The sequence below is a fragment of the Colletotrichum navitas genome (assembly GCF_030913465.1).
Source record: "Colletotrichum navitas strain CBS 125086 chromosome Unknown LY79scaffold_70, whole genome shotgun sequence".
In the NCBI taxonomy this organism is placed as follows: domain Eukaryota; kingdom Fungi; phylum Ascomycota; class Sordariomycetes; order Glomerellales; family Glomerellaceae; genus Colletotrichum; species Colletotrichum navitas.
The window spans coordinates 52,129-80,038 of NW_026850616.1; the positions used below are offsets into that span (position 1 = coordinate 52,129).

General features: G+C 53.2%; 9 protein-coding genes and 2 non-coding genes across 11 annotated transcripts; 7 read left to right on the forward strand and 4 right to left on the reverse strand.

The window, feature by feature from the left end:
- Positions 1-2,611: 2,611 nt before the first annotated feature.
- On the forward strand, positions 2,612-3,367 carry LY79DRAFT_593038 (uncharacterized protein; the record flags this gene model as incomplete). Its single annotated transcript, XM_060561506.1, has 1 exon — positions 2,612-3,367. The coding sequence occupies one exon, from the start codon at positions 2,612-2,614 to the stop codon at positions 3,365-3,367; it is 756 nt and encodes a 251-aa protein (XP_060410288.1).
- A 586-nt stretch (positions 3,368-3,953) lies between these two features.
- On the forward strand, positions 3,954-4,034 carry LY79DRAFT_t213. Its single transcript has one exon. It is a non-coding gene; the product is annotated as a tRNA-Ser (tRNA).
- A 900-nt stretch (positions 4,035-4,934) lies between these two features.
- On the forward strand, positions 4,935-6,266 carry LY79DRAFT_672674 (uncharacterized protein; the record flags this gene model as incomplete). The annotated part of the gene is made up of 2 exons (XM_060564085.1): positions 4,935-6,092; positions 6,186-6,266. 2 exons carry the CDS (start codon positions 4,935-4,937, stop codon positions 6,264-6,266), a joined length of 1,239 nt encoding a protein of 412 aa, XP_060410289.1.
- An 850-nt stretch (positions 6,267-7,116) lies between these two features.
- Positions 7,117-7,210, reverse strand: LY79DRAFT_t215. Its single transcript has one exon. It is a non-coding gene; the product is annotated as a tRNA-Pro (tRNA).
- A 556-nt stretch (positions 7,211-7,766) lies between these two features.
- LY79DRAFT_564882 (uncharacterized protein) lies at positions 7,767-8,527 on the forward strand. The gene has a single exon (XM_060558699.1). It carries the CDS (start codon positions 7,978-7,980, stop codon positions 8,275-8,277), a length of 300 nt encoding a protein of 99 aa, XP_060410290.1. The 5' UTR covers positions 7,767-7,977; the 3' UTR covers positions 8,278-8,527.
- Positions 8,528-10,341: 1,814 nt separating this feature from the next.
- Positions 10,342-11,202, forward strand: LY79DRAFT_523207 (uncharacterized protein; the record flags this gene model as incomplete). The annotated part of the gene is made up of 1 exon (XM_060555510.1): positions 10,342-11,202. One exon carries the CDS (start codon positions 10,342-10,344, stop codon positions 11,200-11,202), a length of 861 nt encoding a protein of 286 aa, XP_060410291.1.
- A 2,371-nt stretch (positions 11,203-13,573) lies between these two features.
- Positions 13,574-14,488, forward strand: LY79DRAFT_564888 (Calycin-like protein). Its single transcript, XM_060558700.1, has one exon. It carries the CDS (start codon positions 13,804-13,806, stop codon positions 14,359-14,361), a length of 558 nt encoding a protein of 185 aa, XP_060410292.1. The 5' UTR covers positions 13,574-13,803; the 3' UTR covers positions 14,362-14,488.
- Positions 14,489-14,730: 242 nt separating this feature from the next.
- Positions 14,731-16,486, reverse strand: LY79DRAFT_639056 (alcohol dehydrogenase GroES-like domain-containing protein). The gene is made up of 3 exons (XM_060562311.1): positions 15,882-16,486; positions 15,678-15,822; positions 14,731-15,609 (listed from the first exon to the last, which is right to left on the reverse strand). The coding sequence occupies exons 1-3, from the start codon at positions 16,086-16,088 to the stop codon at positions 14,879-14,881; spliced, it is 1,083 nt and encodes a 360-aa protein (XP_060410293.1). The 5' UTR covers positions 16,089-16,486; the 3' UTR covers positions 14,731-14,878.
- A 2,203-nt stretch (positions 16,487-18,689) lies between these two features.
- Positions 18,690-20,837, forward strand: LY79DRAFT_564892 (uncharacterized protein). Its single transcript, XM_060558701.1, has 3 exons — positions 18,690-18,888; positions 18,948-19,052; positions 19,106-20,837. Exons 1-3 carry the CDS (start codon positions 18,719-18,721, stop codon positions 20,679-20,681), a joined length of 1,851 nt encoding a protein of 616 aa, XP_060410294.1. The 5' UTR covers positions 18,690-18,718; the 3' UTR covers positions 20,682-20,837.
- Positions 20,755-22,496, reverse strand: LY79DRAFT_357626 (CFEM domain-containing protein). The gene is made up of 7 exons (XM_060552702.1): positions 22,249-22,496; positions 22,001-22,188; positions 21,909-21,945; positions 21,786-21,853; positions 21,309-21,697; positions 21,169-21,239; positions 20,755-21,100 (listed from the first exon to the last, which is right to left on the reverse strand). The coding sequence occupies exons 2-7, from the start codon at positions 22,103-22,105 to the stop codon at positions 20,829-20,831; spliced, it is 942 nt and encodes a 313-aa protein (XP_060410295.1). The 5' UTR covers positions 22,106-22,188; positions 22,249-22,496; the 3' UTR covers positions 20,755-20,828.
- A 3,355-nt stretch (positions 22,497-25,851) lies between these two features.
- LY79DRAFT_564900 (uncharacterized protein) lies at positions 25,852-27,708 on the reverse strand. The gene has a single exon (XM_060558702.1). It carries the CDS (start codon positions 27,511-27,513, stop codon positions 25,969-25,971), a length of 1,545 nt encoding a protein of 514 aa, XP_060410296.1. The 5' UTR covers positions 27,514-27,708; the 3' UTR covers positions 25,852-25,968.
- Positions 27,709-27,910: the final 202 nt, after the last annotated feature.

Below are 27,910 nucleotides of genomic sequence, written 5' to 3' on the forward strand. Positions count from 1 at the left end.
CCAGGTCGATTTCGGAAGGCGGTCAGTCAGCCTAGCCACCCACCCACCCATCTAACCCTAACCCTTGCCACCAAACTTGCTGCTGACGTTGACTAACCCCTGCATTTGCCACTTCTAGATCCCTGTTTCTGCCAGCCCGCTAGCCCCTATCCAGCAGCCCCTGGTCAGTGCGGTGTACGAATCTACTGAGAGGATACGGTACTCTCTCCCTCTCACTTATTTGCTGATCGCATTCTTAGTTTACATCGCACAGCCGACCAACAGCACTTTTTTGCCGCCGCAGCTTTTTCCATAGGTAGTCATGGGCTCGCGCAGATCATACCATCATCCCATCTCTTCGTCTCCAATCATGCTCTCCTCCGCCGTCGACCAAGAGTCTCAACACACACCTGCACCGGACGAAATGCCATGACGGGACAGACAGCCGCTGCAGCCAGCCTTTGTCTCGTCCGTATCGCCCGAATATCATACGCTGGATTGTCGGCACCTCAGACGCCATGATACCTTACGCATACGCTGTCTTATGCAGATTGATCCAGAGCCCCCAATCTGCCGGCAGTCAATCCCTTCCCATCCCATACGTCTTAACCGACTCCCATAGCTGGCTGCCTGTCTGTCTGTTCTCATAGCCAGACCGCCAAGCCGCCAAACCGGTTCATCCCCAACATGCCCGCCATTCTCCCCAAAGGGATCCTGCTCTTCAACCTCTCCACAGAAGTCTGACAAGCACATGTCGCAGGAATCGCTGCTGTAACTCCTCACTAACCAGGCCGCTGGACCGCTACCCCCTCCCAAGCTTCAGACCCCCGAAGATCAATCTCAGACACGGAAATCTTGGACGCCCAGGCAGGCATGCTCTCTGATCACCGGCTGGCCTGAGATCCGTCCCTACAATCAATCAACCGCGCCCGCGTGGCAGATTGGCGACACCTCTCATAACGGGGGCCGGCGCACCTCGACAAGTCCCCTGCCAATACTGTACGTCGGCTCCGAAACCTTGGACGGATGCTAATCGAGGACTGGGTTCGGAACCTTGCCTCCCGGAACTTAGGGGTCTTTTTTGCCTTCTCACTACTAGGTATGTAATGTCCGTATCCCCCGAGGCTCGGATGGCGCGTCCTTTCAGGCCTTCGCTCATGGCGTTTGACTCTGGAGGGGTTCTCCCTGTGAGATCCCTTGAGGAAACTCGCCTAATCTTTACGAAGCCCGCGGAATCTCGGGCCTTTTCCGTAGACTTTGCCGTCCAGCCTGGGCGGAAGCCCTCCCATTGGTTCACCTTCAGCTGCAGGCGCAAACACTCGATTTCGATGCCGAAAGCCTGAATTTCTTGTTATGCCATCTTGAACAGCCAGCTGAAGGCTGGTGTCGATAACAAACCTGCAATTCCCCTACATACCACGGCACATCTAGGACAGCCGAGCGGCGACGGGCCGTAGGGCTTGCCCGTGCCTCGCATTCCCCTTGGCACAACATGAGAAGCGTTGTTGGGGACTGTCGACGTTGCTGAATTGATATCCTCCCGATGTTGCCGATAGCTTGAGAGCCGTGTTGGCGAGGTTCGTGATTTCCATACGTACGTTGTCGCGCCCTCCGTGGGCTCTGCTATACTAGAGATGATTAACGCCGTCTCTTCGGAAGCTGCCGCAGAAGCCGGCAAAGCTTAGATCCGGTATGCCCAGTAGGCAGACGTCCACCCGGGACAGGAAACCTCCGAGACCAGTACCGCAGGAGTAGCTGGGTTGCGCTCCGGTCGATGTCGTCAAACGACCCACATAATGGAGCCCGTGAGCCTTGATGCTTCCCGTTACCAAGTTGATGGAGAAGAACAGGGTCAGCGGTGATCGTTTAGCTGTCAAGTTGAGCCAGAAATTGACTGGACACGACACCCCACATAAACACACTGACACAAGAGCACCAGGTACCGGCGTGGGCTTTTCAAACCAGTCGTACGGTCAGCAGAGCCACATCAAAGGCACCTGACAGTTTTGCAGGAAGTCGTCCCTACGAGTATGTGGGATGCTGGATTTATCAGGCACGATTTGAGCAAGGCTTAGGCACATTATCCTTCTCTATCCCGGTTGAAACCGCCTATCTTTCCCGTTGATCTGAACCCACCTTAGAACCCACCCATGGATCACGAGGCACCAAAGTACCGCCGTTGTTTACTTTGCAGATGCCATCCTTCTGGATCTCCTTTCATCTCCAAAACCATTGTTGCCAGCTAGAGCGGTTCTCCCATACTTCGTTACCAATGAGATTGTCCAAGATGTCCGTCCGCGACGCGGTTCTTTGTTAACCTGGCCCCGTCTTGCTTCGATCTCGGTCGATGCTTGGTGTATCGAACAATGGTCTTGTCAGATGCCTGACCGTCCCTGCCCAATCGTAGAGCCCAAGATGGTGACTTTGTTCTGTTCTTTGCCATTGTTCAGACTCGCACGGAGGTTAAATGTGGCATATATGAGTGACGGGCCGCTCACCGTCTGCTGCTTTCCGTCGCGTCACCTCACAACAACACTACCTCTAACTCACGATACAGCCGAACCGTATATGAGCTGGAAGAGACATCACTTACACTAACCCAATTCGAGCCACAGACTTACCGCCAGGAGCCATGTGCATGAAGGTATTCGCCCTCCACCGCTGCCGCACCCCCGCAAACGGCGGGTGCGACGGCTACTTCGCCGAGTACCTCGAGGACCAGGGCTGCAACAGGATGATGCACGGCGGGCTCCCCCAGCTCGACTGCCGCACGGTCTGGGCCGGCTTCGAGGACGAGAGGAGCGCCAAGGTCAACCACCGCGACTCGTACGCCAAGCGAGCCCGCCTGTGCCCCGCGTGCCAGCACGCCCGGCAGATGGCCGACGCCGAGGGGCAGGCGGCACTCGAGCGCGATGGCGTCTTCTCGGACCGCGTCCGGGCCCTCGTCGCGGACCTCACGCGCCGGGCCGAGCTCGGCCGCACCGAGTTCCTGTTGCGGGTGTACCACGAGCTGTGGGACGCGGCGCGGTGCCTCGTCGCCGGGCTCAGTGCCCGGACGGACGCCGCCTGGGACGCCATCGAGGCGGCGCTGCGGGCGCACTTTGAGGGCGGCGGAGGCGGAGGCATGGAGACGACCCCCGCGCAGGTCCTGGTCGCGGCGCTGCGGGAGGCGAAGAGGGGGCTGGCGGGCCACGTGCGGACGAGCGTCAGGGAGCTGGCCGTCGCGCTCGTGGGGCCCAACGAGTGCTGGGACGACGATCTCGAGCTCGGGGGGTACATTGACGAGGACTGGAGGCGGCAGCGGCAGGCGGCGGTGGAGGCCTCGCGCAAGAGGGCGCGAGACGTGGAGGAGCGGGATGAGGAGCAGCACGGGTTGCGGCGTCACTGATTGGGATTCAAGGTAAGATGAGCAAAATTGATCTTTTCTTCTCCAAATACATACGTGAAAAAAGATCAAGAGGGAACATGGGGTCCATCGAGGTGTTGGTGATTGACTCATTATCTTGCCCGCTGAGTCCTCGCCATCACGGTGTACATCGTCGCGGGTCTGGCTGGCATGGCCGACCTCGTGGTTTCTAACACCCAGATCCTTGGGTTGAAAACTAAGCATTTCGGTTGACATAAAGAATCGCAGTTGGACTGGAATACATATTCAAAACGGACCCTCTTAAGTTCGCACAGGTACCTATACAGTGATACTCCAACACATTCGGAACAATACGAATCATGCCTGAGGCTCAAAATAACAGAAGGAGGTTTCTAGGCAGAAACACAGCATCTTGGAATCTCATAAGCAGAGCCTTGAGCTGGACTGCACATCGATGCACATCGAACCTGAGATTTGGTTCCATTTGAGAGGGTCCGCGAATCAGGACCCTGATTTTCGCGAGCCGGGTCAACCAATCCGGTCTCACTCGCTGCCGAGCCTACATGAATCAGCTTTGAGCCACTAGGAGCAACCAACCAGGTTACAAGGCGTTGTGGCGGAGTGGTTAACGCGGTAGACTCGAAATCTACTTCCTTCGGGAGCGTCTGTTCGAATCAGGCCAACGTCGTCTTTTGCTTTTTGCAGCACTGGGCAGTCGTTTGCGACTAGTGCGATGGCAAAAGTTTAAGATTTTTGTTGTATTTTAACATAGTGTGTGCCTTAGGGTTACTCAGAAAGCTGGGACGTATATCATTAGCTATATTGAACTAGTGCTGTTGAGAATCTCTTGGCCGACAAGCAAGGTTCTTTGAAAAGGCTAACTTGCGCATTGAAGCTGTCGTTTTCATCTTCGCCGACGCAGAGGACCTGTGGCGGTGGTGGCGCAAGGTCACGTGATGAAATACCTCGCTCACAATGGGAGCCGCCCATCGATCGACCTATGCAGGATGCAGCAAGCCACCCATCCCAGCCAGATATCTCCATCATGTCTCTAATGCCACCGATAGCAACAGGCATTTCACTTTGCTGCCGCTTGTTTCTAGGTGCCACCTGATCAACGAGATGTTCTGCTATTTGGGTTCTTTACATGAGCTGAAGCAGAGCGTATTTGCTTCAATGCTAGAAGACATGTTCTGAAAGGCGCCACCAGCAGCCCTTGTTTTTCCTCCCTTCTCTTTACTCACACAAGGAAGTCAGTCTTTGGTCTGTCCAAAGGCTTCGGTGCGTCTGGACTTTTCACAAAGGTCTTGAGCTCAGATCACCAGTCTAGGACGTCAACTAAACACTCACAATGGTTGATTGTTCAATCTTTCAACTTGGATCATGGAACAAAAAGGAGAAGTCTGCGAAGGGCCCAGTAGTTTTCATCGCTCATTATATATAAAGGAACTCTGACAAATCGGTATAATCGTGTGCTCGAAAACCATCAGCATATTCTGGAATCAAACAGTCACATCACATTACAGAACTCCCTTCCACCCACCAACTCCCAGACAACACACTCAAAAAGACCACACGTCCACTCATCATGTGCAACATCCTCAGACCCGTCACAGAGTGTCAACAGTGCTTGAAGGCCGTAGAACTTGAGCCCCTCCCCCAATCCTGCAGCCAAATTGCTAACACGGACAACCCAGAGATCGGTCGCTGTGGCACTCTCACATCGCAAACGGTCCCGGGTCCCCGGGACCGCGTCTGCGAGGATTGCCACAACTCGGCACAGCTAGAAGCGGAAAGAAGAAACGATTCGGACAGTGAGGCCAATTCCTATCCGCTGGCCGACTACCTCGAGTCCTTTCTTCCCCCGGCCGAGCCGACAGCCCACAACACTGTGGCGCAACAGGGTTCCCTCGCCACAACCTCGTCCGAGGCGGAGCGTCGCATGAGAGAGAGGCGAGCAAGATACTCGTGGCCTTCCGAGATGAGCAGCGAGGACGGAGAGGACGACCGCGTCCCGGTCGACACTCCTGCCGCCCTATCGACGAGCAAAGCGCAGCCGCCTCTGCTCGAGACGGTCCTGGTCGCGGGCACCCCGCGCGTCCACACGCCGACCCCGCGGTCCGCGACGACCCTGCGCATCGAGACGCCCTGGAAGGAGTCCGCCCCGGAGCAAGCCAGTGACGATCCGTGGTGGTACCCCGAGATTTGGGGCCCAGCAAAAGACCTCCCCAGGGAGCTGGCCGAGTTCCTCCGCCGCATCCCGCCCGCCGACACCTTCCACAACCATCGCATCTACGTCTTCCACAACGGCGAGGACAAGATCGAGCAGGCGACGGTCCTGCTGGCCACGCCGGAGGGGTCGCGGGCGCGGGTCGTCTCGGGAGCGCTGTACGACGAGGGCGCGCGGCTGGTGACGCGCCGGCAGCTGGCGCGGGCGCGGTACGAGGAGCTTTCGAGCGAGGAGAGGGAGAAGATGGCAAAGGGCGAGCAGTGCTGCATCTTCTATCCCTGCCGGGTCGCGAGCTGCCCGCTGCTCCATGCCGAGGGGCAGCACCAGCCCATCAAGCCGGTCGGGGAGACCCTGCTCGGCGCCATGGAGAGGGGGTACGTCTGGCGCAAGAACTGGGGGGCCACGAGGATCCCGCGCCCCGTGTCGCCGGTCTCGAGCAGACGGCAGAGGGGAGGGTCCACCGGCCCGTCCGAAGACCAGCGGCGGCGGCGCGGGGAGCCGGCAGCGCAGCAAACGGTAAGTGCCGGCCCTTGGCAGCAGCGTGGACGGCCAAGCTGGCCGACCGCGCCCGTGGGATACCGTTCGACTAACTACGCGCCAGTCAACCAGGGCAGAGGACAGGGGTTCCTCCGGAGCGCCCTCGGGGCTTTCATCGATGGCGTGCTCCCCGGCCCGAAGCGGGAGAACTGACCGGTTCGCGGACAGGGGACGGGTCGGTCGGATCCGGCCCGCTCACCACCGCCCGGTTGCGCGGAGGGACGGCTCGCCGGTGCCCTCGGGCGAGCGAACGCGCCGCCTTCGGGCTCCATCTCCGGCACCCGAGCATAGCCGGGCGGCTGTAGGCCGCAGTTCTGCAGACGATGTTCACAGGCCGTAGTACCAGGATTCTGTTTGCGACAGGTGCCATTGAAGACATCGACCATCCAAAGTATGCATGGGTGGGGATTGATCCATCGGTGAGTTATTGGAGTCCCAATAGCAATAGCGGTGAGTAGCTGAACAAGGTGAGGTTGAGAATTACGTACAAATTGGGTCGTGCTAGGTGACACATGGGTTGATTTATTATTGGAAAATAGACCGGACGAGAGGGACAGCGTACAACAGGACATTGGACAATGCATGCGGTGCATCAATTAACAGTTATGGGATCATTTGGTTTGAAGTTTCAAGGTGCAGCGTCGGCGTTTTCCACGGCCTCTCTCTAATACCAATGTGGCATGTTGGTCATTGAGATCGTTTACCTATTTGTTCCCTTTGTCCCTCTTCGTTCATGGCTTAATGCTCAGTCTCATCAGGTTTTGCCATCACAACCAGCTTTACGTGTCCAGCACGCTCAAACTGTACTAACCCGACGTTGGCTGAGAGCGACTTCATCATACTCCATCCAATAAGAATAAAGATGAGAGTACTTACTAACAGAATGCAAAACACATCCGGTTGTCAGTTTGGCATAGAACTGTTTATTTAAGACGCGAAATTAAAACCGAAAAGCCACCGGCGGCAACCATGAGTTTGGAAAAAAGAAAATAGCAAAAGAATGGGCCCTAACCAGGGATCGAACCTGGGACCTCTCCCAATCTGGGATTATCTTAAGACAACCCTAAGGGAGAATCATACCGCTAGACCATCAGGGCTATCGAGTCATGATTGACTGGTGAAATGTGAGAGGAGCGCCAAAATCCTAAACCATATTCTCTTCATACGACGTGACCAAGATAGTCTCCTATGATGTCGTGTAGGAGTGAGTCCTAAGTTCTCCGTGCGGGAGGCGTCAAATCTTTCAGCTGAACTGAACACCGTCCTATGCGGCCCGATAACCGGTTGTCACACCTTTAAGTGCACGCTTCAGCCCCCGCCTCAGGTAAGTTTGTCAACTTCATCCGAGCGTGTATACCCAGTTGAGCGCTCACTATGTCCCCAAGGACGCATCGAGACTTACTAGATTATCGCTGTCGTAGCAGATCGTCTGACACGTCACATCGTATCTCAATTCAATAGCGTGCCGGAGATGCCAATGGGGTGCATGATCTTCAGTGTTCATTCGTGGCGCATTCCACTTGGCTCTGCTGGGCAACACGCTTCCCTAGTTCCCTGATGGCGGGCGTTCACAAGCAATCCTAAGCAGAGCGAGCGCCAGACTATTCTTAGAGGTAAACAACCAAGGCCCTTTTCTGGGCCACGCAAACGCTGCAAGGGCGCTTCCCAAGGGCGCTTCCCAAGGGCGCTTCCACCAATGCGCAGCCACCAGCCAAGTCGACTCGTATTTGGGCGGTAAACATCAACAAACCCCCTTGGGACCACAGCTATTTTCTCCCCATCACAGGCCTCCACGGATGGCCTCGTTGGCTAGCTTTGCGCCCTCACGTGAGGAGCAGCAGCTTTGTCTGCCCTGACGAGGCCTATGACGCGTCCTGGATTGCCGCCACTGGTCTTTGTTCCCATCCCATCAGCACTGCCCCAGTGGAGCATCCCGGCAGAGATAAACCGTAGCAGAATGCGCTCTTCCTTGGGACGAAGGACTATGAGACAAGTAGACCCAAGAGGAAAGGCCGGATGGATTCAGGAGGGCGTGTCCACTGTTGTCCAGGGAAAGCGTTCCCATCGAGTGGATCAAGCCCCATCCGTACTTAGCAGAGACCTGGCTGGCCACTCTCGCTTCCCGGTGACCATTGTACGGGCCGTCGTGCGGCAGCGGCATTAAGATCGGACCATGGAATGCTGCGAGTACGAATTCTCTAATGAGCTGCTGTCACACTGCCGAGGAAACACCCTGAGAAATATTGGCAAAGCAATCAAGCACGTAAAGGCAGCCAAGGGCTGAAGGATGGAGCGCTCCATCTTCAATGGCCCCTTCGGCATCCCCCAGGAGGCTCAGCACAGATCAGTCACTTCACTTGGATAAGCAAAATTCCATGAGTACACACTATGCGTACTCTGCCAGACATCCCCCCTATCGGATGATGTTGCATGTGCTGATGCAGCGATGCTTCCGAAGGGTTAGAAAACCTCGAGTTGAGGGGTTTTCAGGTTTGCCGAAAGGTGCATGCTCACCGCATGATGACCAAATAACGAACGAACAAGTCGGAGGAGAGGGAGCGTCGTCACTGTAGGGGTAACGTCATGGAAAGCGGACAGTGACGATACCCGACGGCCTCGACTTGCCTTCCCCCCGAGACATTTAGGTGAGAGATTGAAGTTTATGCGTCCAGACGCCTCCACCGGATCTCCACCGAGAGAAAAGAAGAAAAAAAAAGAAAAAGAACAGAAAGGAAAAAAAATCTCTGCCTGCTCGAAGCTTGGACAAAATCTCAAGAGAAGTGTTTAGTGCATGCATCTGCTCAAGCATCTATCCAGGCCAGGAGGTAGAGCAGTGCGTTCGAGAAACCTGGAACGGCCAGGCAAAGTGATCGTTTCTGCAAGCCGGTCCGCGCCCACTGCGGACGGGCGACGTCGATCTTCCCGTCATAGCATGTATGCTCGTGGTGCAAAGTTGGAGTTCGTGGTTCCCTTCCCCATCCAAGTCCAAGATTCGGGTAGCAGTTCCAGGTTCCAGGCCCGGCGCTGGAGCTAAACTTGCCAGCTCCAAGCACACACACACACACACACACACACACACACCCCCCAGAGCAGGTGTACCTGGCGGCGGCGGTTTTCTTGCCGGGATTTAGTGTGCGTGTGTGTGTTGTATGGACACGAGGTGATGGAGGGCTGCAGGTCCCATGTGTGTTCCCTTTTGTTTCTGTCCACATCCAATGGTACATCCTTCATACCAAGCAGTTTTGCGTTCTCCACTACCCTCCATCTGCCAGTCGCCGATGGCAGGTCACCATGCAACCCGGTAATCGATACTTGGTTTCTGGTTGGCTTAGAGAAATGGCATGTTGCTGGGCAGGGGGAGAAAGCAGCCGGGTATTTGCTAGGACTCGATCCGGGGGACCAAGCTTTGGCTGGCCATGGCCCTTTGGGAATTGGTGTGTGCGGTGAAATTACATTCCCCACCCCCTTTTCCTGCATCGCCGTTCAATCCAGCCCTGGCGCCGGCGGTGCACCATGTTCCATCCATGATCCATATTCCCTCCACCACCCCTCGTCGCCCTAGTGGTTCCTGGCAGACTCTGTGCATCTTGGCTGGCTCTGGAAGAGATGGCCGAGAGGTATGCGTGTGTGTCTCCCTCCTACTTAGTGTACGGATACTGACAGTGGGAAACTACGGTAAGATTGCGCTTGGCCCTGTCTGGCCCTGGAAACAACAACGGGGCCCCCCATCCACATCGCCTACACCCTCTCGGTCATCTTGCTGGGCCAATTACCTGTTCTGGCTTCTGTTCCTGGCTAGACAGGGTTGTTGACGGCGGGTGGTTGTCTGTTGGTGGTGTGCGATAGAGCAAGACACCGGTCCCTAGCGACGATGCCCCTGCTGATACGCACATTCCGCCTCCACGATTCATGTCTCTCTCTAACACATCACACATGAGGGAGTATCGAGCGAGATTGCTTGCTTCCCCCTTCATAATGACCCTCATTCCCCCCCATCCGTCAGCTAGTTTGGTCCCGGTTTCTGCGTTTCCAACACCACCACTCTCTCTTTCAAACCAATCGTCCAAACTCCGCGAGTTATCTTGATAGCCCGCTGTCACTCTTTCCGGACGGGTCAAAAAGCAAAGAAACATACACAATTCTGCATTCTAAGCGTCAACGAGATAAACGATTCTCTTCACGAACATAGCCGTTTGAGACCTGCATACTATACTATCAGTTATCCAAGATGCAGCTCACCAACACCCTCGTCGTCCTTTCGGCTGCCCTTACCGGCGTGTCTGCCCACCCGTCCCTGCACGGCCACCAGCACTTCCACGAGCGCCGCACCGTTGACGGTGTTGAGCAGCGCGATACTTTCTACAAGAACGTCGCCCCGTCCGCTCCCGCGCCTGCGCCCGCGGCCGCGACCCCGGCTTCCCCGGCTCCCTCGGCCCCCGCCGCCAGCAAGCCCGTTGGCGAGTACGTCCCCTTCTGCAACGGCCAGAAGACCACCAAGCGCGCCACCCTCGCCCAGATCGCCTCCGTTGGCAACATCGGCACTGAGGACGACTGGGGCTGCAACATGCAGGTCGTCGACGACTCCATCCTGTCCCTCTACAACTACACCTCCACCTTCACCGCCAGCGACAAGGACTACACTTGCTCGTGCTTCAACAAGATCGGTCCCAAGGGCCAGATCGACGGCTGCTGGTTCGCCGCCATCACCTTCTCCGTCAAGCAGGGCCAGCACAAGAACGTCGCCTTCGACGCCGACTCCCAGGGCTCCTGCGCCTGCGGCGCTGGCTCCGAGGTCCCCAAGACCTCCATCGGTCAGTTCGCCGGCACCTGGCTCGAGTTCGACTGGGGCTCCGTCGCCAACTCTGGCAACTCCGGTGCCGACGCCTCCGTCCTCGTCGCCGGCTCCCAGAGCCTCCCCTACTACGGCATGAAGGTCGCCGCCAACGGCAAGACCTGCTCGTGGGTCAAGTCCGACGGCTCCAACCAGGACGCCTACATGCCCGGTATGGAGGCTGCGGATGGTGTCGGCTGCAAGGGCTACTACACCGGCCACCTGGACGTCACCCTCGGCGACAAGTTCACCGCCTAAGCGAGCGGCGTTTTGCGCTCTTGACGTATGGTGACGTAGTCTCTTTTTTTTTCATGCTGGGTGAGTTTTTCGTCGGGGAAAGGCGGTATCTCATCCCCCACCAATCCGCCACGATGACGAAGCCCGGCAATGTTTGAATTTCAAGAGCTTCTTGACGGCGTATGGGATACCTCTTTTCTTTCCGGGCACATATTCACCTGGTGGTGTGGCCTCTTTGAAGCTGCCGCTACTCGCGCATCACCACCAGGTATTTTTCTCATTTTTGGACATTGTGCAGATTCTTGGGGATATGGGGAAAAAGCGTTACGAACAACAGGATTGGTCTAGAGAGCCTCTTCCTCCAAGAAACAATAGTTACATAACTACTGGTCCCTCTGACCTATCCACACATATACCTATTGTCTGCTTCTTAATGCGACATAAAAGCTCACCATTAAAACTAAGCTTCTCCAATTCTGCTCCTGGTTCCCCGTGGGATCTGCATTTGTGTGCCGTTCATCCTGTCATTTCGTCTCGTAAAGGTGGCTCGGCTGTGATCAAGCTTCAAGTCTGTTTCACCTAGGACAAGGGCTTCCAGAACCGGTAAACCGGTAATAAACAGTCTGTGCCATCTAGTTCTAACAAGATCTTTGCATGCCGTTTCATCAGTCCTGCTTGTCGGTAAACATGTCCACTGTAATGCATGTCCACTGTAATGCGTTGCAGGCCTCGAGCATCCAATGCATCTCACTAGGACAATACCCAAGTGCTGATCGTAGGATGTTGACATACAGTATGTCCGTTAGCGCAAAGGCAAATAACATCTTGGTAACCCTCGCTAGTGCACGAGCAACAATTGTAGCACGTTTCAAGAAGACTGCTTCCTCACAGGCAACGCGACATAGTAGTGAACGATGCTACTTAGAATCCTGAAGTGCACATTGAGCCGGTCAAGGTTGACTAGTCTGTGTAGCGTGTTGAAGGATGAGTCCATATGTGTATATAAGTCGAAGGTGATCGGCGTCCTATTCCCTTATTGGGTTCTTGCGACCATCGATGTAGGGTGAATACCAGGCCCGGGCCTTGAGCACCATATGACAGCCTGGACACCCTGTTTGGAAAGGGAGTCTGGCATTGTATTGCGACCTCTTCTGTGATTCAATGAGGCTATTTAGACGTTGCAGCATATCTTCGAATTGGAAAAGGACCATTGGATATGTACGCGGTACTTCAAAGAACGTGACACCTGAATTCTAACGGATAGAGACGCTCACTTGGTGGCTTACCATAGGACGTGTCTACCATCACCCCGCGTTGGGAACCTGGCCTCCTATCCAAGTGTTTCAATCGCAAATCCAACAAGGTCTGCTTTGTGATATGATGTCCTGCCGTTCTGTCTGATGATCAACGCCATCAGAATCGGAAGTGGATTAGCCAGGGATGGCAAAGGCTGGACGCAATGAAATGAGGTCTTCGAAAATTCTGAACTAAGCTGAAGCTTTACATCACTCAGAAATATATGCATAGCTCTGTGAATTAAATATTGTAGAATAGACTCATTCTTAGACAGCTTCCAGAGAGTAGACATAACCAGTTTGATACCTCGAGGATTCATGTCAAAATGTGATTACAAGTAATATATGACCATCCTGTTCAAAAGCAGTTAGTGTAAAATTCTTTGCTAATTGTCATGAAAGGTGGTAGCATAGTCAATATTATCAACAACTCCTTATTTCGATATTCATTTGAGAAGTGAACATTATATATGTAGCAAGGCCTAAAGCTGGTAGCAATTTCAGCCAGGTTTGCAAACTTTTTTACTGTCTCGGACGGTTAGAACCCTACTCGATCCGCCATTTTTGACGGTTGAATTATATAGAGAATATGCTGAAAACTAGGCTGGGACTGTATTCTTCAATGACTTGGCTTGTATAAACAGTCTGTGATGATGTCAGGACAGAAACAGATACCGGGGTCCACCACGATGCCTTGATCAATGGAGACGCCTATTACGACAGCATTCAACATTGGTAGCCTCGACGATGTGTCCCATAGTTCACTCGACACAATCATTCTGGGTTTTCGCAATACGATAAGCCACCGCAGAGAGTATTAGATTTCACAGAAACCATTTGGTTCACAAATCAAAGATAACACCCACTTTCCGGCTTACATCACTCTGGCCATTGACGCATTGACATGTCGATTGTATATTTTGCAGGCTGTCGTGGATATTCCTTCCCATCGCATCACAAACTCATAGACGGATGTAAGGCATTGTCCTGAGAGGATTTAAGTCTTTCCGAGAGAGTTAAACGAGCTAACCCGACGAACCCGAAAACTCTAAGCTATGATGTAATACATAGCAGTATCTATCTAGATTGCCGAACAGCTCGCCACACAGACCCGCTACCACACCTTGCTCGCGACACCACGACGACTTATTCTCCACGGAGATCCGCAGATAAAATCTTCCCGCAACACCACTACTACTAGTTTGGCCTAGAGATACATTGTTGACCCAAGATCTGGAACGGCCTTTGCTATCTCTCCGCGCTCGGAGATCATACTCTTCCACGAACTACCAATTCATTGCTGCACGCTCTGTCGCAAAGGGGAGTCATGTTCCTCTCAAACAGCCCCCCCGCAAACCCTCTTCCCCGCTTCCAAACCAATACGCCTCTGGACTCCACCTTCGACAAAGACATTCGTGATACGCATCTCATCTATGATTATAATGCCCAAGACGCCGATGGTAGGCCGGAGAAGTGGCGTTACGAGATGTGGTTCTTCTCCGAGGACCGCATCGTCTACGCAATCCATGGCGGGCCGATGTCCGGCCGCGTAAACTACCAGACAGCGACTTACCAGTGCATCCGACCTGGGGAGTTGTGGCAGGTCAACTGGCTGGAGGAGACGGGCACCGTTTGTTCTCTGGTGTACGATATCCCGAGGCAGAAGATTTCGACGCTCATCTCGTTCTCGAGGGGGCACTGGGAAAACCCTGGGGCGGCGCACGGTGACAAGCGCAACCCGGGGGATTTGGCGCGGTGGAGGGTTCTGGCGAGGTTCGGGAAACAAAATGAAAGGTTTATGTTGTCCGAGCAGGCGGACATCGTTGAGAATTTCAAAGGAAGGGGTCATCTTGAGCCAATCAAGAAGGATGCGCTGACATTCTGAATGAAACTTTATCAACTGAGAAATCCTAATAGTACATGTAGTTACTGGCGAACTGCTGCTCCTACTAGGACTATGCATAATTAAACAACTAAACACTCATAATGTTTGTGGTCTTCTCAAATTCTCAACCAGACGTTGGTGGCTGGAAAGCATTCCTAGTTGATCAGTACACTCAGTCTAGCTCAATTCTCATTGACGCGTCATTAAGAAGACCAGGAAGTGCGGAAAGCCACTAATCGGCAGGTAGAATCCTTTGCGGATTTGTGTGCACAGGTCAGAGCAATATATGACTGGATTGCTGGCATCCTTCCGAGAGTTGTCACCCCATCTTCTTCAAGTCAGTACTAGCCGCTTGGCAGAGTCAGCATTCCATCAACAGTGGACGATGCATTTGATAAGACATATCTGATGAGAGAAATACCAAACACAGGCAAAGCGCAGGACCGGATTTCCTAAGCATTTGCGTGAAAACATGCTGATCGTCCCAAGATAATTAGTTTCTATTTATCCTCATCCTCTACGCCGTTCCAAAAGCCTTCTGATGTCCGACTAAGGTGAACCGGTAGTGGACCTTGTTCTCTTTGACCCGCTCAACAGCTTCTTTACATCCCTGCTCGGATATGTCGATTGTCTCGACCCACGGTGCGATTCCTTTTTCCGCAGCCAGTTTCAGCAAAGCATTCATCTCCTGGTTGTTTCCAATGTGGCTACCGGACATTTTCGCCGAGTTGGTGGTGAACAGACCCGCGGGGAACTGAGGCAGAGGCTTGTCAGGTAGACCGACCATGTGGAAGTGTCCGCCGACCTTGAGTGTGGACAAGTAGGTCGAGAGGTCGAACTCGTTGGTCATATCGGAGCAGTTAAGCATGAAGTCGAACTTGAAGGCATATGGCTTTGCCCAGTCCTTGTCGTTGCTATTGATAGCTTCCTTGGCGCCGAGTTTCTTGCAGTCTTCAGCCTTGTCGGGGGAGTGAGTGATGGCGTACACCTCCGCGCCGAGAGCCTTGGCCCACTGGATGCCGAGGTGGCCGAGACCACCGATCCCGACAATCGCAACGGTCTTGCCGGGGCCGACGCCGCCACGAGCCAACGGCGAATACGTCGTCAGGCCAGCACACATAAGAGGCGCAGCATCTTCCGATTTTATCGCATCAGGGATCTTGAACGTGAAATACTCGTGAGCGCGGATATGGCTGGCGAAGCCACCGTGTGCTTGACTGCCGTCCTCATATGTAGCATTATACGTGTCTGATAGTAACGTCAGCGCGTCGCCACCAGAAGTGACTCGAGAAGGCATAAGAGAGGCTTATACGTACCGACCAAATGAGGGCAGTAATTCTCATTCTCGTTCTTGCATTGGTCGCATTTCAAGCATGCCCATACCTGGGCTCCCACACCCACTCGGTCGCCAACCTTGATCTCCTTTACACTCTTTCCGACAGCGACTGCCTTGCCGACAACCTTGATAACTGTTAGCTCTCACACCTAAGAATTCAGATATGGAGGAACGCAGGACACACCTCGTGGCCGACACACAGAGGTCCCTCGTACTCGCCCCAGCCTCCGGTGATAGTGTGTACATCGGATCCGCAAACACCGCAGCACTCAATCTGTACATCAATGTCGCGGTCTCCAAACGGCTTGGGCGTAAGAGTCTCTTTCTTGAATTGGTTCCAGCTTTTCGGGCCTGCCACACAGAAACCTTGAAACTTCTCAGGATAGCTCATGTTGATTGGTATTAGTGTTGGTAGTCGATATTTTGTGTTCCTTTCTTTTCAATTGACTAAATTGTAGTTTCTGAACGCGAACGATAGACTCCTCTGTTTATATAGCCGTGATAATTCGTCATGACGTCTATATTTCGCCAATTTCCCCGCGTGGGCTGGGAGGACAAGCGTACAGTGTACAGTCCGACCTGCAGCCAGGCCTTCGGAGCCCGGTACTCGTCGCCAACTGAAGGGGGGCTTTATTCGAATGACGTCTTTGAAATGTCGTTCGGCTTCGGCCGGTATGTCGGATCTCACACCAAGGCAGGGGAGAACACCGGGTGTTGATGACTGAGGCGCTGGATCAGGAGCTAATTGCCCCCCTGGCTTCTTTGGGTAGATCCGTTGCCGGATCTGGCGACGTGCAGAAAGCCTTATGACGACAGATTTTTCTCACCACGACGGCCCGACATCCCAAATCTATATTGTAATAAAGCAGTTCCACAGCCCGGTATATGCGAATTTGCCGATCTAGATTGAGAATCCGATTTACAACGAAAGTCAAAGAGCCCAGTCCAGAGCCTCATCAGAGCGAGCTAACATCTTAGAGACGTGTTCTTCGGGAGCACTGACCAATTGGTACTGCCGACCTCCGATGCGGATGAACCAGGCTATGAGAGACATTGAATATGTGTGACGTGTTTGTAGGATGTGCGTGAAGAAAACAGTACTTGTGGTGCTCACCGCTCAGGCGGCCTGTGATGCTCTTGGGAACAGTCTGTTGATACGGCGTATTACTTATTAGAGTAAATCTATTGAGCCTTATTCTAGGTTATATTCTCGACGGCCGATTGTGGAAGTCGGTGAGCCGAAATCATGGCTGATGTTCCGCTTTTACTTGGAACGAATTGTCATGGAGCTCTGTGGGAACTTTCTAAATAGTTCCCTCTCAAAAGCAACCCTCACCGCCTGTCCAAGACTGGTCATCTAAGACCGGCATGAATGCTCCGAACCTTGCTAAAGTATCCTTCAATTAAGCTAAAATCAGCCAATTAGTCGCTTGGGTTACCCTGTCCAACTTTCCCCATATATACCTGGCAGGGGGGAGGTCAGGAGGTGTGACGTAGCCTACTAATGGCCAAGCCAAATTCACTTCCGTACGAAATGCCCGAAACCACATTCAATCCGTAAAGGAGTGAATTAGGCCAGTCGGTATTTGTTTGTGTGGTTGATGGTTGGCCTTGGCACGTATCTTCCAGAACATCACATAACCTCCTCTCCCGCAAGTTCGCCCATATGTATTCATGCAAACCCCGGAGAACTGCTCGAGTCCAGACCATGAAGCATATACTTCAACTGAGATAATAAATCCAAAATGCCGAACCTCTTGGTTTAGGGCTTCGAATTATTGCCATGTGTGCTCATAGGGCCCTCCTGTCTGCAAAGCCGAACGACTTTTCAGCAGTTGCTCTGGTGCTCGTGACCAACTTTAAGCCCAAGTCTGGGACTTTCTGAGGAAATATCATGCTGAGGTATTGATCAATCTTTAGCCCTGCTCTACCCGGTTCTGAGATTTCTCCGATCGCCACCTGTATTAACCTGTCTCACCCATTGTATTTACAGGTAACGATATCAAACCAGGTGACGTGAGTTTAATCCACCTAAAAGTCCAGATGAAGTTTATGAAAGGACTCCAGGTCAGTATCGATGTCTGAATGATAGTAAACTTATACTACTTCGAGTGCGCATGCCTTGGGCTTTGCTGACGCTAAGCTCTCTCTTCGCTGAATGCGTGATTCCGAGACCGGCTACTAACTATCACCACATGAATATTGTGGACTATGTTGATCAATCCATAAGAGAAACTCTGGCAACAACACTGACCGCACAAGAACGAGGTGGGTAAGATGGGGATGGCTACGATGGCTACCCCCCAGTGGCAGCTGCTAGAGATTTTTGTAAAACAATCTAAGAACGAAACCAGCTTTCACAAAGGGTCAGAATCTGGAGCTTTGAGTTTATAAAAGCTTGTTGTCGTTCGATTTCATGGGTTTGGAGACAGTGTTGTGATTCAAATGATGAACAATGTCACGATAGCTTCCTACAACACTTGTCAGGTGGATTATCATGTACTATATCACGTGGCGTTTCACTCGTTCCTCCCATTTGCTTGCCTTCATAGGACCTTCCCTTTACATCTCTGCTTTCATATGGATAAGGTTTTCTTGATCCCAGTCATATATGCCCTGCTGTATGCTCTAACTCGGGACAAAAAGGGGAGGTGGCACGTAGCGGGCAGTTTGTTGCGATGATTACATTTCCTAGGTTCAGATATCGTGGCGAATCTCCATTGGACCGACCAAACCAGCCCTATCAACTGCACGGTACCGATAATAAAAATCAATAGTATCAAATCGGTTTCGGTTGCTTCGTGGCTGTGTTAAATTGTCAGAAAATGATAACACGGCTTAGCCCTATTCAAGCACCGAATGCCCAAACCCTTGTCCCCCGGAAGATCAGCAAATGATATGTAAGTTACGGTTGGCTGTTCTACGAAGGATTCTGCCCTACGCCGCTAGCTGACAAAAAGCTACATGCCCCGCTGACAGGGATATCTATCACTAGGCATCAGCATTTGTTAAGCAGCTGAAATGGTTGCTCTCCTGCGGATCCTGTCCGCACTTCCACGGTTTCTTGGGCCAGATGCCTTGGAGATGGCTTCTCAATCTTCCGCGTCAGCTTGCGACTCACGATCGTCTAGTGCCGGCTCGGCCGCCGTTGGCCTTGCTCTGGTGCGGACCGTGAGTCGCGGGAATAAAAGGTGCGTATTACCGCATCAACCCCCCGTATCATTTCCCCGACTAACAGCCGGGCTCTTAGGATACCAGAGATGTCTTCTCAAATGGCAACTTTCTCCCTCGGGGATCGATCGCGAGGCAAGAGAACATTCACGGCCAAGGTCAAGTCAGGCTGTATCACATGCAAGTATGTGCCTGACCTCTGCCTATCTATCAAACGGCAATCCTAACCCGTCGTAGACGACGCCATGTCAAGTGTGATGAGACGCGGCCTTTCTGTTTAAAGTGCACAAAGTCGCCACGAGGGCCGGGAGTTTGCGAAGGATACCCATCTGAGCAGAAACGTGCGAATCACTGCGCCCCGATTGTCCCCAAGGGAACGAGGCGACCACTCGCTGCCCTCATAGAACCCGGTTACGAAACGTCGCTATTTACCGGACCAGAGAGGGGGTACTTCGAGTTTTGGCTGCGACTTATCGGCAGCATCTACCTCTTCCCCAACGACATCATGCATCGCGTTGTCCCGCAACTCGCACGCCAGGAGCCAGCCATCAAACACGCCGCTCTTGCAATGGCGGGAATGGCCCGAGCCCTCGTTCCGTCGCTCGTGTATCGGTCCGACAAGGAGCTTCACAGTAACGGCCCGCATTACGAGTTCGCCTTACAGCATTATGGCCGCGCTATGAAGCTTTTGCGCAGCTCCCAGCCTACGAGCGAAAACATGCTTTGGGCCATCATATGTTGCGTGCTGTTCATAACATTCGAATGCCTCCATGGAGATCGCACTGCGGCGTTATCGCATGTGAATCATGCCTACAAGATGATGGAGGCATACTTCCGTCGACGGTCGTTGGTTGAGGAAGGCCCAGTGACAGAGTCCATCCGCGCCGTGTGTGACGATGCTGCATGGGTGTTCCAGGGCTTGACAATGCAGGCGTGGTCCCACAATGTACTGCATCCAGACAATCTTTTGGAAATCAGCTGGTGCTGTCGAGGCAGCAAACGTGCCTTCGCTGTTGATGAGATGCCTCCCATATTTACAGACATACACACGGCCCGGCGATGGTGGAGGGTCGTGCAGCACCACACGTGTCACAGATGTCCTATTTACACGGAGGTCTACGTCGACGGTTTTTCTGAAGATATGCTTGCAGGCGCCTACGAACGGCCTGCATTGCTGCCGACCCATCTTGAGACAATGGCGGCCGTTGCTCCGGAATTCTTGAACCACCTCCGAAAATGGAGCAACGCCTTTCAGGCTCTATACAACGATCTACAGTTACAGCAACATCTCAGCGAAGCCGAATACCAGTTGTATGTCAATGCTTGCAACTTGCGCTTGCAGTACCTCTTGCTCTGGAGCCATGTCTCCAGCCTGAGTTTCACAGACACCAGAACGGTGATCATCCTGACACCGTCTTTCCGGGAGATCGTGCAACTGAGTCGAATTGTTCTGAAGGCTCAGGCGAATTGTCGTGGGTGCAGCGACACTTTCAGTATGGACAACGGGCCTACATGGGCGCTGTTGGTTACTTCGTGTCGGTGTCGAGATACTAAAGTCAGGCAAGAGGCGACGGGTCTACTGGGTAAGTTTAACCGTCGCGACGGTGTATGGGATAGTAGGATGTTCCATGCTCTCGCGAAGAGGTACGAGAAAATTGAGACGGAGAACCTCCTGTCTGAGGACGAGGACGAAAAAGAGTCACCCTTGCGGCGCCGAGAGTTACGTTTCAGTCGTGATGGGAACATGAGCGGCACACACTTCGAATGGGATCCTCTTAACAGTCAATGGCTGCGTATAAGAGAGGTTTTTTAGGGTACTCGATGCAAGTTCTTGGCGTCAACACTGTAATTCCAAGCGAGGTGCTGGGTCCAAAGAGCAAGGCAGCCTTGGGTGCTTGTTGTAAATAGTCGCAAAAACAATGGCTACCTGAGTTTCATATAATGTCCACTTTTTCATATTTCATACATTGATCATGCTTTTTTGGCAGGGTGAGCTGAGGTTGCTTTCGTCTATCGTCTCAAGTGCATCAAATTGTTGTGTGAGCACCCGTGGCTTGGGCGCGGATCTCGAACCACGCGCGTAGCCTGAGTTGACTGATGCAAGACGTTCCTTCTTCTCCGAACGCCCAAGGATGAACCTGACGAAGAACTGTCGGAGGTTGGGTATGCAGGCTGTGAAGACCCCTACATAGAGCTCTATAGCTGTCCAAACGACGGTGGGCAGCATGGCAACTAGACGAGATGCTCGGTCAGTTTTCAAATCAATAGGCATTTTTAGTTCCGGGCATCTTTGAACATACCAGTCGGGTTCAGAGGATCCTTTCGGAATTCCATAAGGGCGGAAATCCGAACGGCGCTCACGATAGTAAGGCTGGTGATGGCATGTCAGCTCTGCTCGTTTGGTCGCAAAGACACGTTGATCATCTTGGCAAGCACTCACAATAGACCAAGGCTAAACATGGACATGACTGCAATCTTTTTGCGAAGCGCTAGATTCATGCTCCATACTTGACTGGCTGGCAAGATGAGCATCCACAGGTCCAACGCGATGTTTATACCTGCGTGCGACATCGAAATATAGATGAAGTTGATACAGTTCCCTGTCGTCTCGCCTGTCCAGCGTGTCCATGCCAGGCTTACAGGCTGGCACTGGAACATGGAGACGAATATGAAGGCGAGTCCGCTCATGAGATTGATAGCCATGGTAACCCAGAGTGCAATGCGGATCTTCTCGTCCGGGAGATGGAATATTCGAAGGTACGAGAAGAGGATAGAGGCCTTGATCATATCGATGCAGCAGTGATAGATGGGTTGTAGGGCGTAAAGGCACTGTTTAAGATAGCGTTAAATATATGACGAGTCAAAAGGCCGGCAGGAGAAAGGTAGCAGCCGATAAATGTTGGAACACAATAGTTACTTTGAAATAGGTATAGATCTGTCCATGGTTGAGTGTCCAGAGGTCTCTCCCAGCACCGTGATTCTCAACTTGACGTGAATGTCAGACTGTCAACTTGAAACCAGCGTCTGATTAAGGACTTACGATAGGCAAGTATACATGTGTATCCCAAAAGAGGAACCTAGGTTCTTTGTTCAGCATTATCTTTCCTTCAATGCGTGACAATTCCCACTTACATATGCTCCAAGAATAGTATAATCATCAGGACCCCATGTACCCAGCCGCGCGTACTTGGTTATGACCCGAAGGACGATCGAGAGTGTGGGTAGCAAAATGAACATCACGATGCGCGCGGCTTTTCGCGAGTTTGATACCCCTTTGTGGAGGGGAAACTGACACGCCGTCCAAGTAATGTTCTGAGATTCTAGGGACCAGCCATCAGCCAAACATTCTTGCCTCAAAGGAAGGGTTTGAATGTTCCTACCTAGTGCGTACTTTAGCGGACAGTTCTGGATAACACAACTCTGCACGTTTGCGAGAAACTCTCCATTCTGGCACAAGCATGTCTGGTTGGCCGTGGGGCAGTTCGTTTGATTGAGGCCTGCCAAGAGGCAAGGCAGCTTGGTCGCGCGTCAGTGGTGAGCTCGTCGGTCACTCGTCGGTCGCCGAGGGGGGCCGGTCTTCTTACAGCACAATCGGGATTGTCTTTCAAATCGATACCGGGTGTGTCGGGGAGCAAGAGCCTTTGGGCGAGCGTCGTCGCCGCCGTTGTGCAGAGCGTCAACAGGAGGAGGGACGGGCAGTTCAAACGCATGACGACGGTCCGTCTGGACCAAATGGTTTTTGGTATGTGGTTACCGGCTGGGACCGAAGCTCTGCGGCCCCCGCTGAATTGATTGCGCGATTAGTTTTGACGTGTGTGACAGGATACCGCGTTTCTCAAAAGGGATCGATAGACTTTGGGGGCTCGGGGGATGTGGTAGTACAAGGAGGAAAGGCATCTCTGGTTTTGAGGGTTTCCCACGACACCCGGACAACTGGCACGCATTCCAGCCAGAGGCGTTCTATGCACAGTATCCCGATGGACTGAGGAGGCAAAAAAAATTCGAGGCGCACTCGTTAAGTCGTTTCCGGTCACGGCATTTTGGTTTCGGGGAATGTCTTGGGCGAATTCCAGCATCGCCTAAGAAATGGGGCGCGGAAGGGTAGCCGGATGAGTGGCACCTTGACCGATCGGAAGACGGATTAAGTTAGCCTTCCATGGCAGGACCTCGCGCAGCCCGCCCGCCATATGGGGATGCGCATGCTGGTTTCTGTTAACAACGATCATGTCTTCTTAGTTTGTCTTGTCCTTGCTCATCCGGGTTATTGGTACAACGCCGCATTCACCCGGCGGGTGATCAATCACCCTTGTATGGTGAAAAGTCATGTGTTGGCTAAGACTCGTTGACGTCAGCGTTATAGTCTATCTACTGTTCTCTACAATGGGCGTTGACCTATGAGACTCGGCACGTAGGAAACACTGACTTATATACGAGGTGGCACTACACTTTGTTATTAAGTTCGTTCATCTCTCCTTACAACTCCCCAAGTTGTTGCTTTTCTTCGTTCCATTGGGTGATGACGGACTTGAGCCTAGAGTGGGCGTTTAAATTCTACGAGACGTAAATTCGGGATTTAGAGAATAAGCTTTACCCAACCTCAGAATTCAAGTGCCAGTTCCTGGATTCAGATACCAGTGTGAGTTGAACAAGCTTCCTTGGCGCTTATATGATGCTAGGAAAGCACAATAATTCCTATCATTTGAGGACTATAAATGGAGTTGTTCCCAACTTCGTAGATGATCCTGGAATTTAGCATTTACACCGCATGCAGATGTGTTATATTTCCAGAAATTAGATGGAAAGTGCACCCGTTCCCTGAAAGCTGCTTTGCACACGATTAATTCTCACAACGCAACCCTGATTCATATCTTGCTTAACTGATAAGGGTTGGCCTGTTCCTGGGGCTCAGGGAAAGATGTGCTATTCTTCGGATCCGAAAGGGCTTGGTGGAGGCTCTTCTCATCTGAGATTCGGGCTTGGGGGGTTTGGGGTTCTGGGTAGGGGCACTGGGTCTAGAACAAACTAGACTGGCTTTCAATGCTAAGAAATTCTGTAGAATAGGAAGCAGGAAGTTGACGTCTACCGCCACAATGGTTATGTACACACCCCATCAACTTTCCTCTGCAGCCAAGTGGAAAATACCAATATTGCATTAGGACAACCAATCATTAGAAAAGATTAAGCAGAGCACACTTCCAAGTTCGTCCTGCAAGACTGGCCGCAATATGATCGGCTGACCTGACAGGGCGACTGTATGTTTGCAATCACTCACTGCCTGCTCAGGCAGTGGCCATTACCGATGGTAAATGCAGAGGGTAACTGGCACGAGTTAAGTCCTGATTCGAGCGTGGAGCGTTGGAGAATATAGCTGCCTACTTTATCATTGGTAGGTGAGACCATTTGAGAGTTCAAGAATCCTTTACAATAAGGAAAATGTTGAGTGGACACTACAATAAAAAGAAGAAGAAGATTCATCGCATCAAGAAGCTTTGCTTTCTCGACGTCTCCTTTTCTTCACCGACTCCGAGGTCTATTTTGAAAGCCGTTCCATTCAGGTTAGGGAGTCTATGGCATGGGATTCTAACGCCCTCCACTGCAAGCAGGGGAACCTTTACTCCTTCTTCGACTCGGGTCTTTTCTTGCAGGGTATATTACACAACGATTCCTGTATAAGAACACCTACTTATGCTTTCATTAGATTCTACAAAACTGCGAAAGACTTTCTAATTCGAAACATATCTCACGAAGATGATGCCCTGAGAGCCTTGCTGCCTTAATGGGTATCATTGCGCATTTGGAAAGCTATAAGATCCCTGTCTTCCTGCTACAGGGAGTGCCGTTCCTGTCACTCAAGACCGTGAGGCCAGCTTCCGAGTCTCTTCTCAATAGCCTTCTTTAGATACATGTACAGGAATGTCGACCAATACCTACTACAAGACGACTAGGGTTCCCTTCATGGTCATGGGCTGGATTGAGGGGACAAGTCGAATTCATCGCCCAGTCACCCGACCTACAGCGCCACCCCCGGCCTCAAGGAACCATTAGCGGTCTCAGACTGAACGACGATACCCGGTTAGACTTGAAAGTGCTATACATTACTCCTCTAGAGATAGCCCACCTACCAGTGTGTGCCATCTCAATAAATGTGTGCATGCTGGGTCTAGATTCTGTGACTATACATTTTACGACAGCGCCATCAAATTTTCGGATACTCAGTAGGGTGAAACCACCTGTGCGGCCATCACATTTGAAAGACCCTCGTCCAGTTCCCCCGAGTCGTCGGGAGGAAACCCGCTCTCCCCAATTGGCTACCTCCTGGTTCAAAGGCCGTCATTTATTTGCACAAGTGGCCCAAATTTGTAACAAGATTTATGGAGTTTTGTGTTTCAAATAAGTTTAGATTTCTCCTGCTTGGGAATACACCGCAGATATCCAGGATAAAAGGCTCTGGAAGGGTATGCTTCTTAATACTCGAGCCGCATGGAGCATCATTTTCACGGGTGGACGTTTTAGAAGTAAAGGAGGTCTGGAGTCGTTTGGCATGTTTGCACACTTTGAGGAGTGTCCATCAATCATTCCATAGTTATATATGCTCCTTCTCTGCCGTAGCTTATAGCATCTATGGTTGCTCGACTCCTTAGCCTTTCATACGTGACTTTCTTCTTAGATGCTAGCAGAGGAGCGATTCTAAGGGACAAATCAGAAACAACTATGCAGCTACTACTTCGGAACTGATAAGAAGGCATTTGTAGACACTATCAATCATCAAATGTTTCAACTCTATCGGCCCTGAATCCTGGGACCGGGAGCTGTTGATGCCTAGTCCCAGGAGAAAGCTTCCTAAATCTCCCCTCTAAACCCCAAGAATCGTGAGCTACTCCCCCACTCTTGATCCTGGTATCCCTGACTCGAACTAGTGGCCATCGTGACGCGCTACCTGTGTGAAGGGCACAACCAAGAAGGATGTTTGTAGAAAGCCTGGTTTCCCCATCTTCGCATGGCGGACTGGGTCTTCTTGGTTATTTCGACTGTCAAAGTAACGAGAAGCCTAGGGTGACAGCATCGTAAGCAGATGTGATGTGATTCCACACAACCCCGTCTCACTCCGTCAAGCCAATCACCTCCGCCTCCCGGGGTCCAAACTCCCCCTTCAACCTCGCGTCTAACCAGCCCGCGTACCCGGCAAACATGCCCACCCCCTTCCGCAGCTCGCAGAACCCTCTCATGGCCTCCATCCTGTCCCGCTCCACCGCCCTCCGCCTGCCCTCCCGCCACGTCCCGGCCCGGCAGCCCTCGACGACACCCATCTCGCCAAGGCCCCAGATCACCTTGGCCTCGCACACGGGGCAGAGATATGGCGGCTGCCGCGCGTCCTTCCCCAGTCCGCCGGTGCCTTGCATGACGCACGCGTAGTACACGCAGTGGTCCATCCCGAGGCAGTGACCGATTTCGTACGCCGCCGTCCTCGCGACCCGGGCGAACCACAGTCCCTTCAGGTCCTCGTCCCGGGAGCGCTTCGGGGTCGACCTCGGGACCAGGACGGCCCTCGACGCCTTGATGGCGGCACCCATCGCCGTGCCCTTCACCTGCTTCAGATCGATCGTGATCTCCCCATCATCATCGTCACCACCACCCTTGCCCCTCATCTTCGCCCGCTTGTCCGTCTCGGCTTCCGAAGCCCTTTCGCCCTCATCCCCCTCGGCGGCGTCCTGCTCCTCCCACCACTCCACCGCTTCAACCACGAACCTCTCGCAGTGCGACGCCGGCCACATGTGCTCCCTCTCCAGCCCCTGGGCCTCGTCCAGCAGCGGCCGGTACCGGAACGCCGAAACCACGCAGATCCGGCTCCCGCCAAACGCCCGCCCGCAGCAGAAGTCGTCGTCGTCGTCGTCCTCGTACAGGTCCTGCGCGACGACCATGCAAGCGGCGTACGCGTCCGCCGGCAGCACTGCCGCCAGCGCGTCGAGCAGGTCGCACAAATTGAGCTGCATCCGCGCCAGGCCATCCGGCGACGGCCTCGTTCGGATCCCTACCACGGACCCATCCCCTGTTTCCAGGCCGACCATCGCGATTCCCTTTGGCCTCCTGCTTGCGCGTAATCGCTCCCCGTCATTCTCCCACTTGACGAACCGCAGCGCCGCCGGGAGACGCTTCACAGGTAGTGGGTGGTAGAACGCGGTAAGGTACCCCCTCAGGTGCCCCACCTCGGGGTGCTCCAGCCCGTCCGCCGCGACGGGCGGCGTCTTCGCCTCGGAGAGATCGGGCGAGGCCCACGCCGCCATGAACGCCGCGTCCTCGCCGATGGCGGGGACGTCGGCGACGTACAGCGCTTTCCTCTCGGGCTTGATCGGGCTCCGCCAGCGCCCCTTCGCCCACGACGGCGCGCTCTGCGGCGCGCTTCGCGGGTCTAGCGCGAGGTCGTCGTCGGGGAGAACGAGCGGGCCCGGGAACGTGGAGGGGTCCGGCGCGGAGTCGACGGCGTCGGTTGTTGCGGGGTTGGCGGCGGCCCTGACGGACGGCTCCATCGCTGCGATGCGTTTCCCGGCCGGAACACGGACGAAGCCGGCTTTCCTGCGGCCGTACTCGGAAGCTTCGACGAGGATGGAGTCGTGGGGACAACCCCTGGGGCGTCCGCGGGGTGCCATCTTTGCAGCTGAGCTTAGTCAAGGGAGAGTAAGTCAAGGGAGACGGTGGCGCAGAACGTGTTCTCGAGGTCTTGGGGGACGACGACTAGGTATTCTGTAGACTTCCTCTTATCTCGTCGTCGCTCTCATCGACAAAGTTGCTGCTGTGCCGCAAAATCGTGAGTCATGTCTGGGGAAACTGCATCAAGGTCGCCGTGAAAGTCTGTGAAACTCTTGATTCCATACGCGACGCCGCTCAATGCGGACATTGACGTCGTCGAATAGCGCCGCAACTGCTGCCTGACAACAGAAATCATCTTACACTACCCTAGCCATATTCAGCCTCATGTACTCCGGACAGCAGAGCCCCCTTTCACTTGATGCCAGCCATCATTGTTCACAATCCATCGAGCAGGTG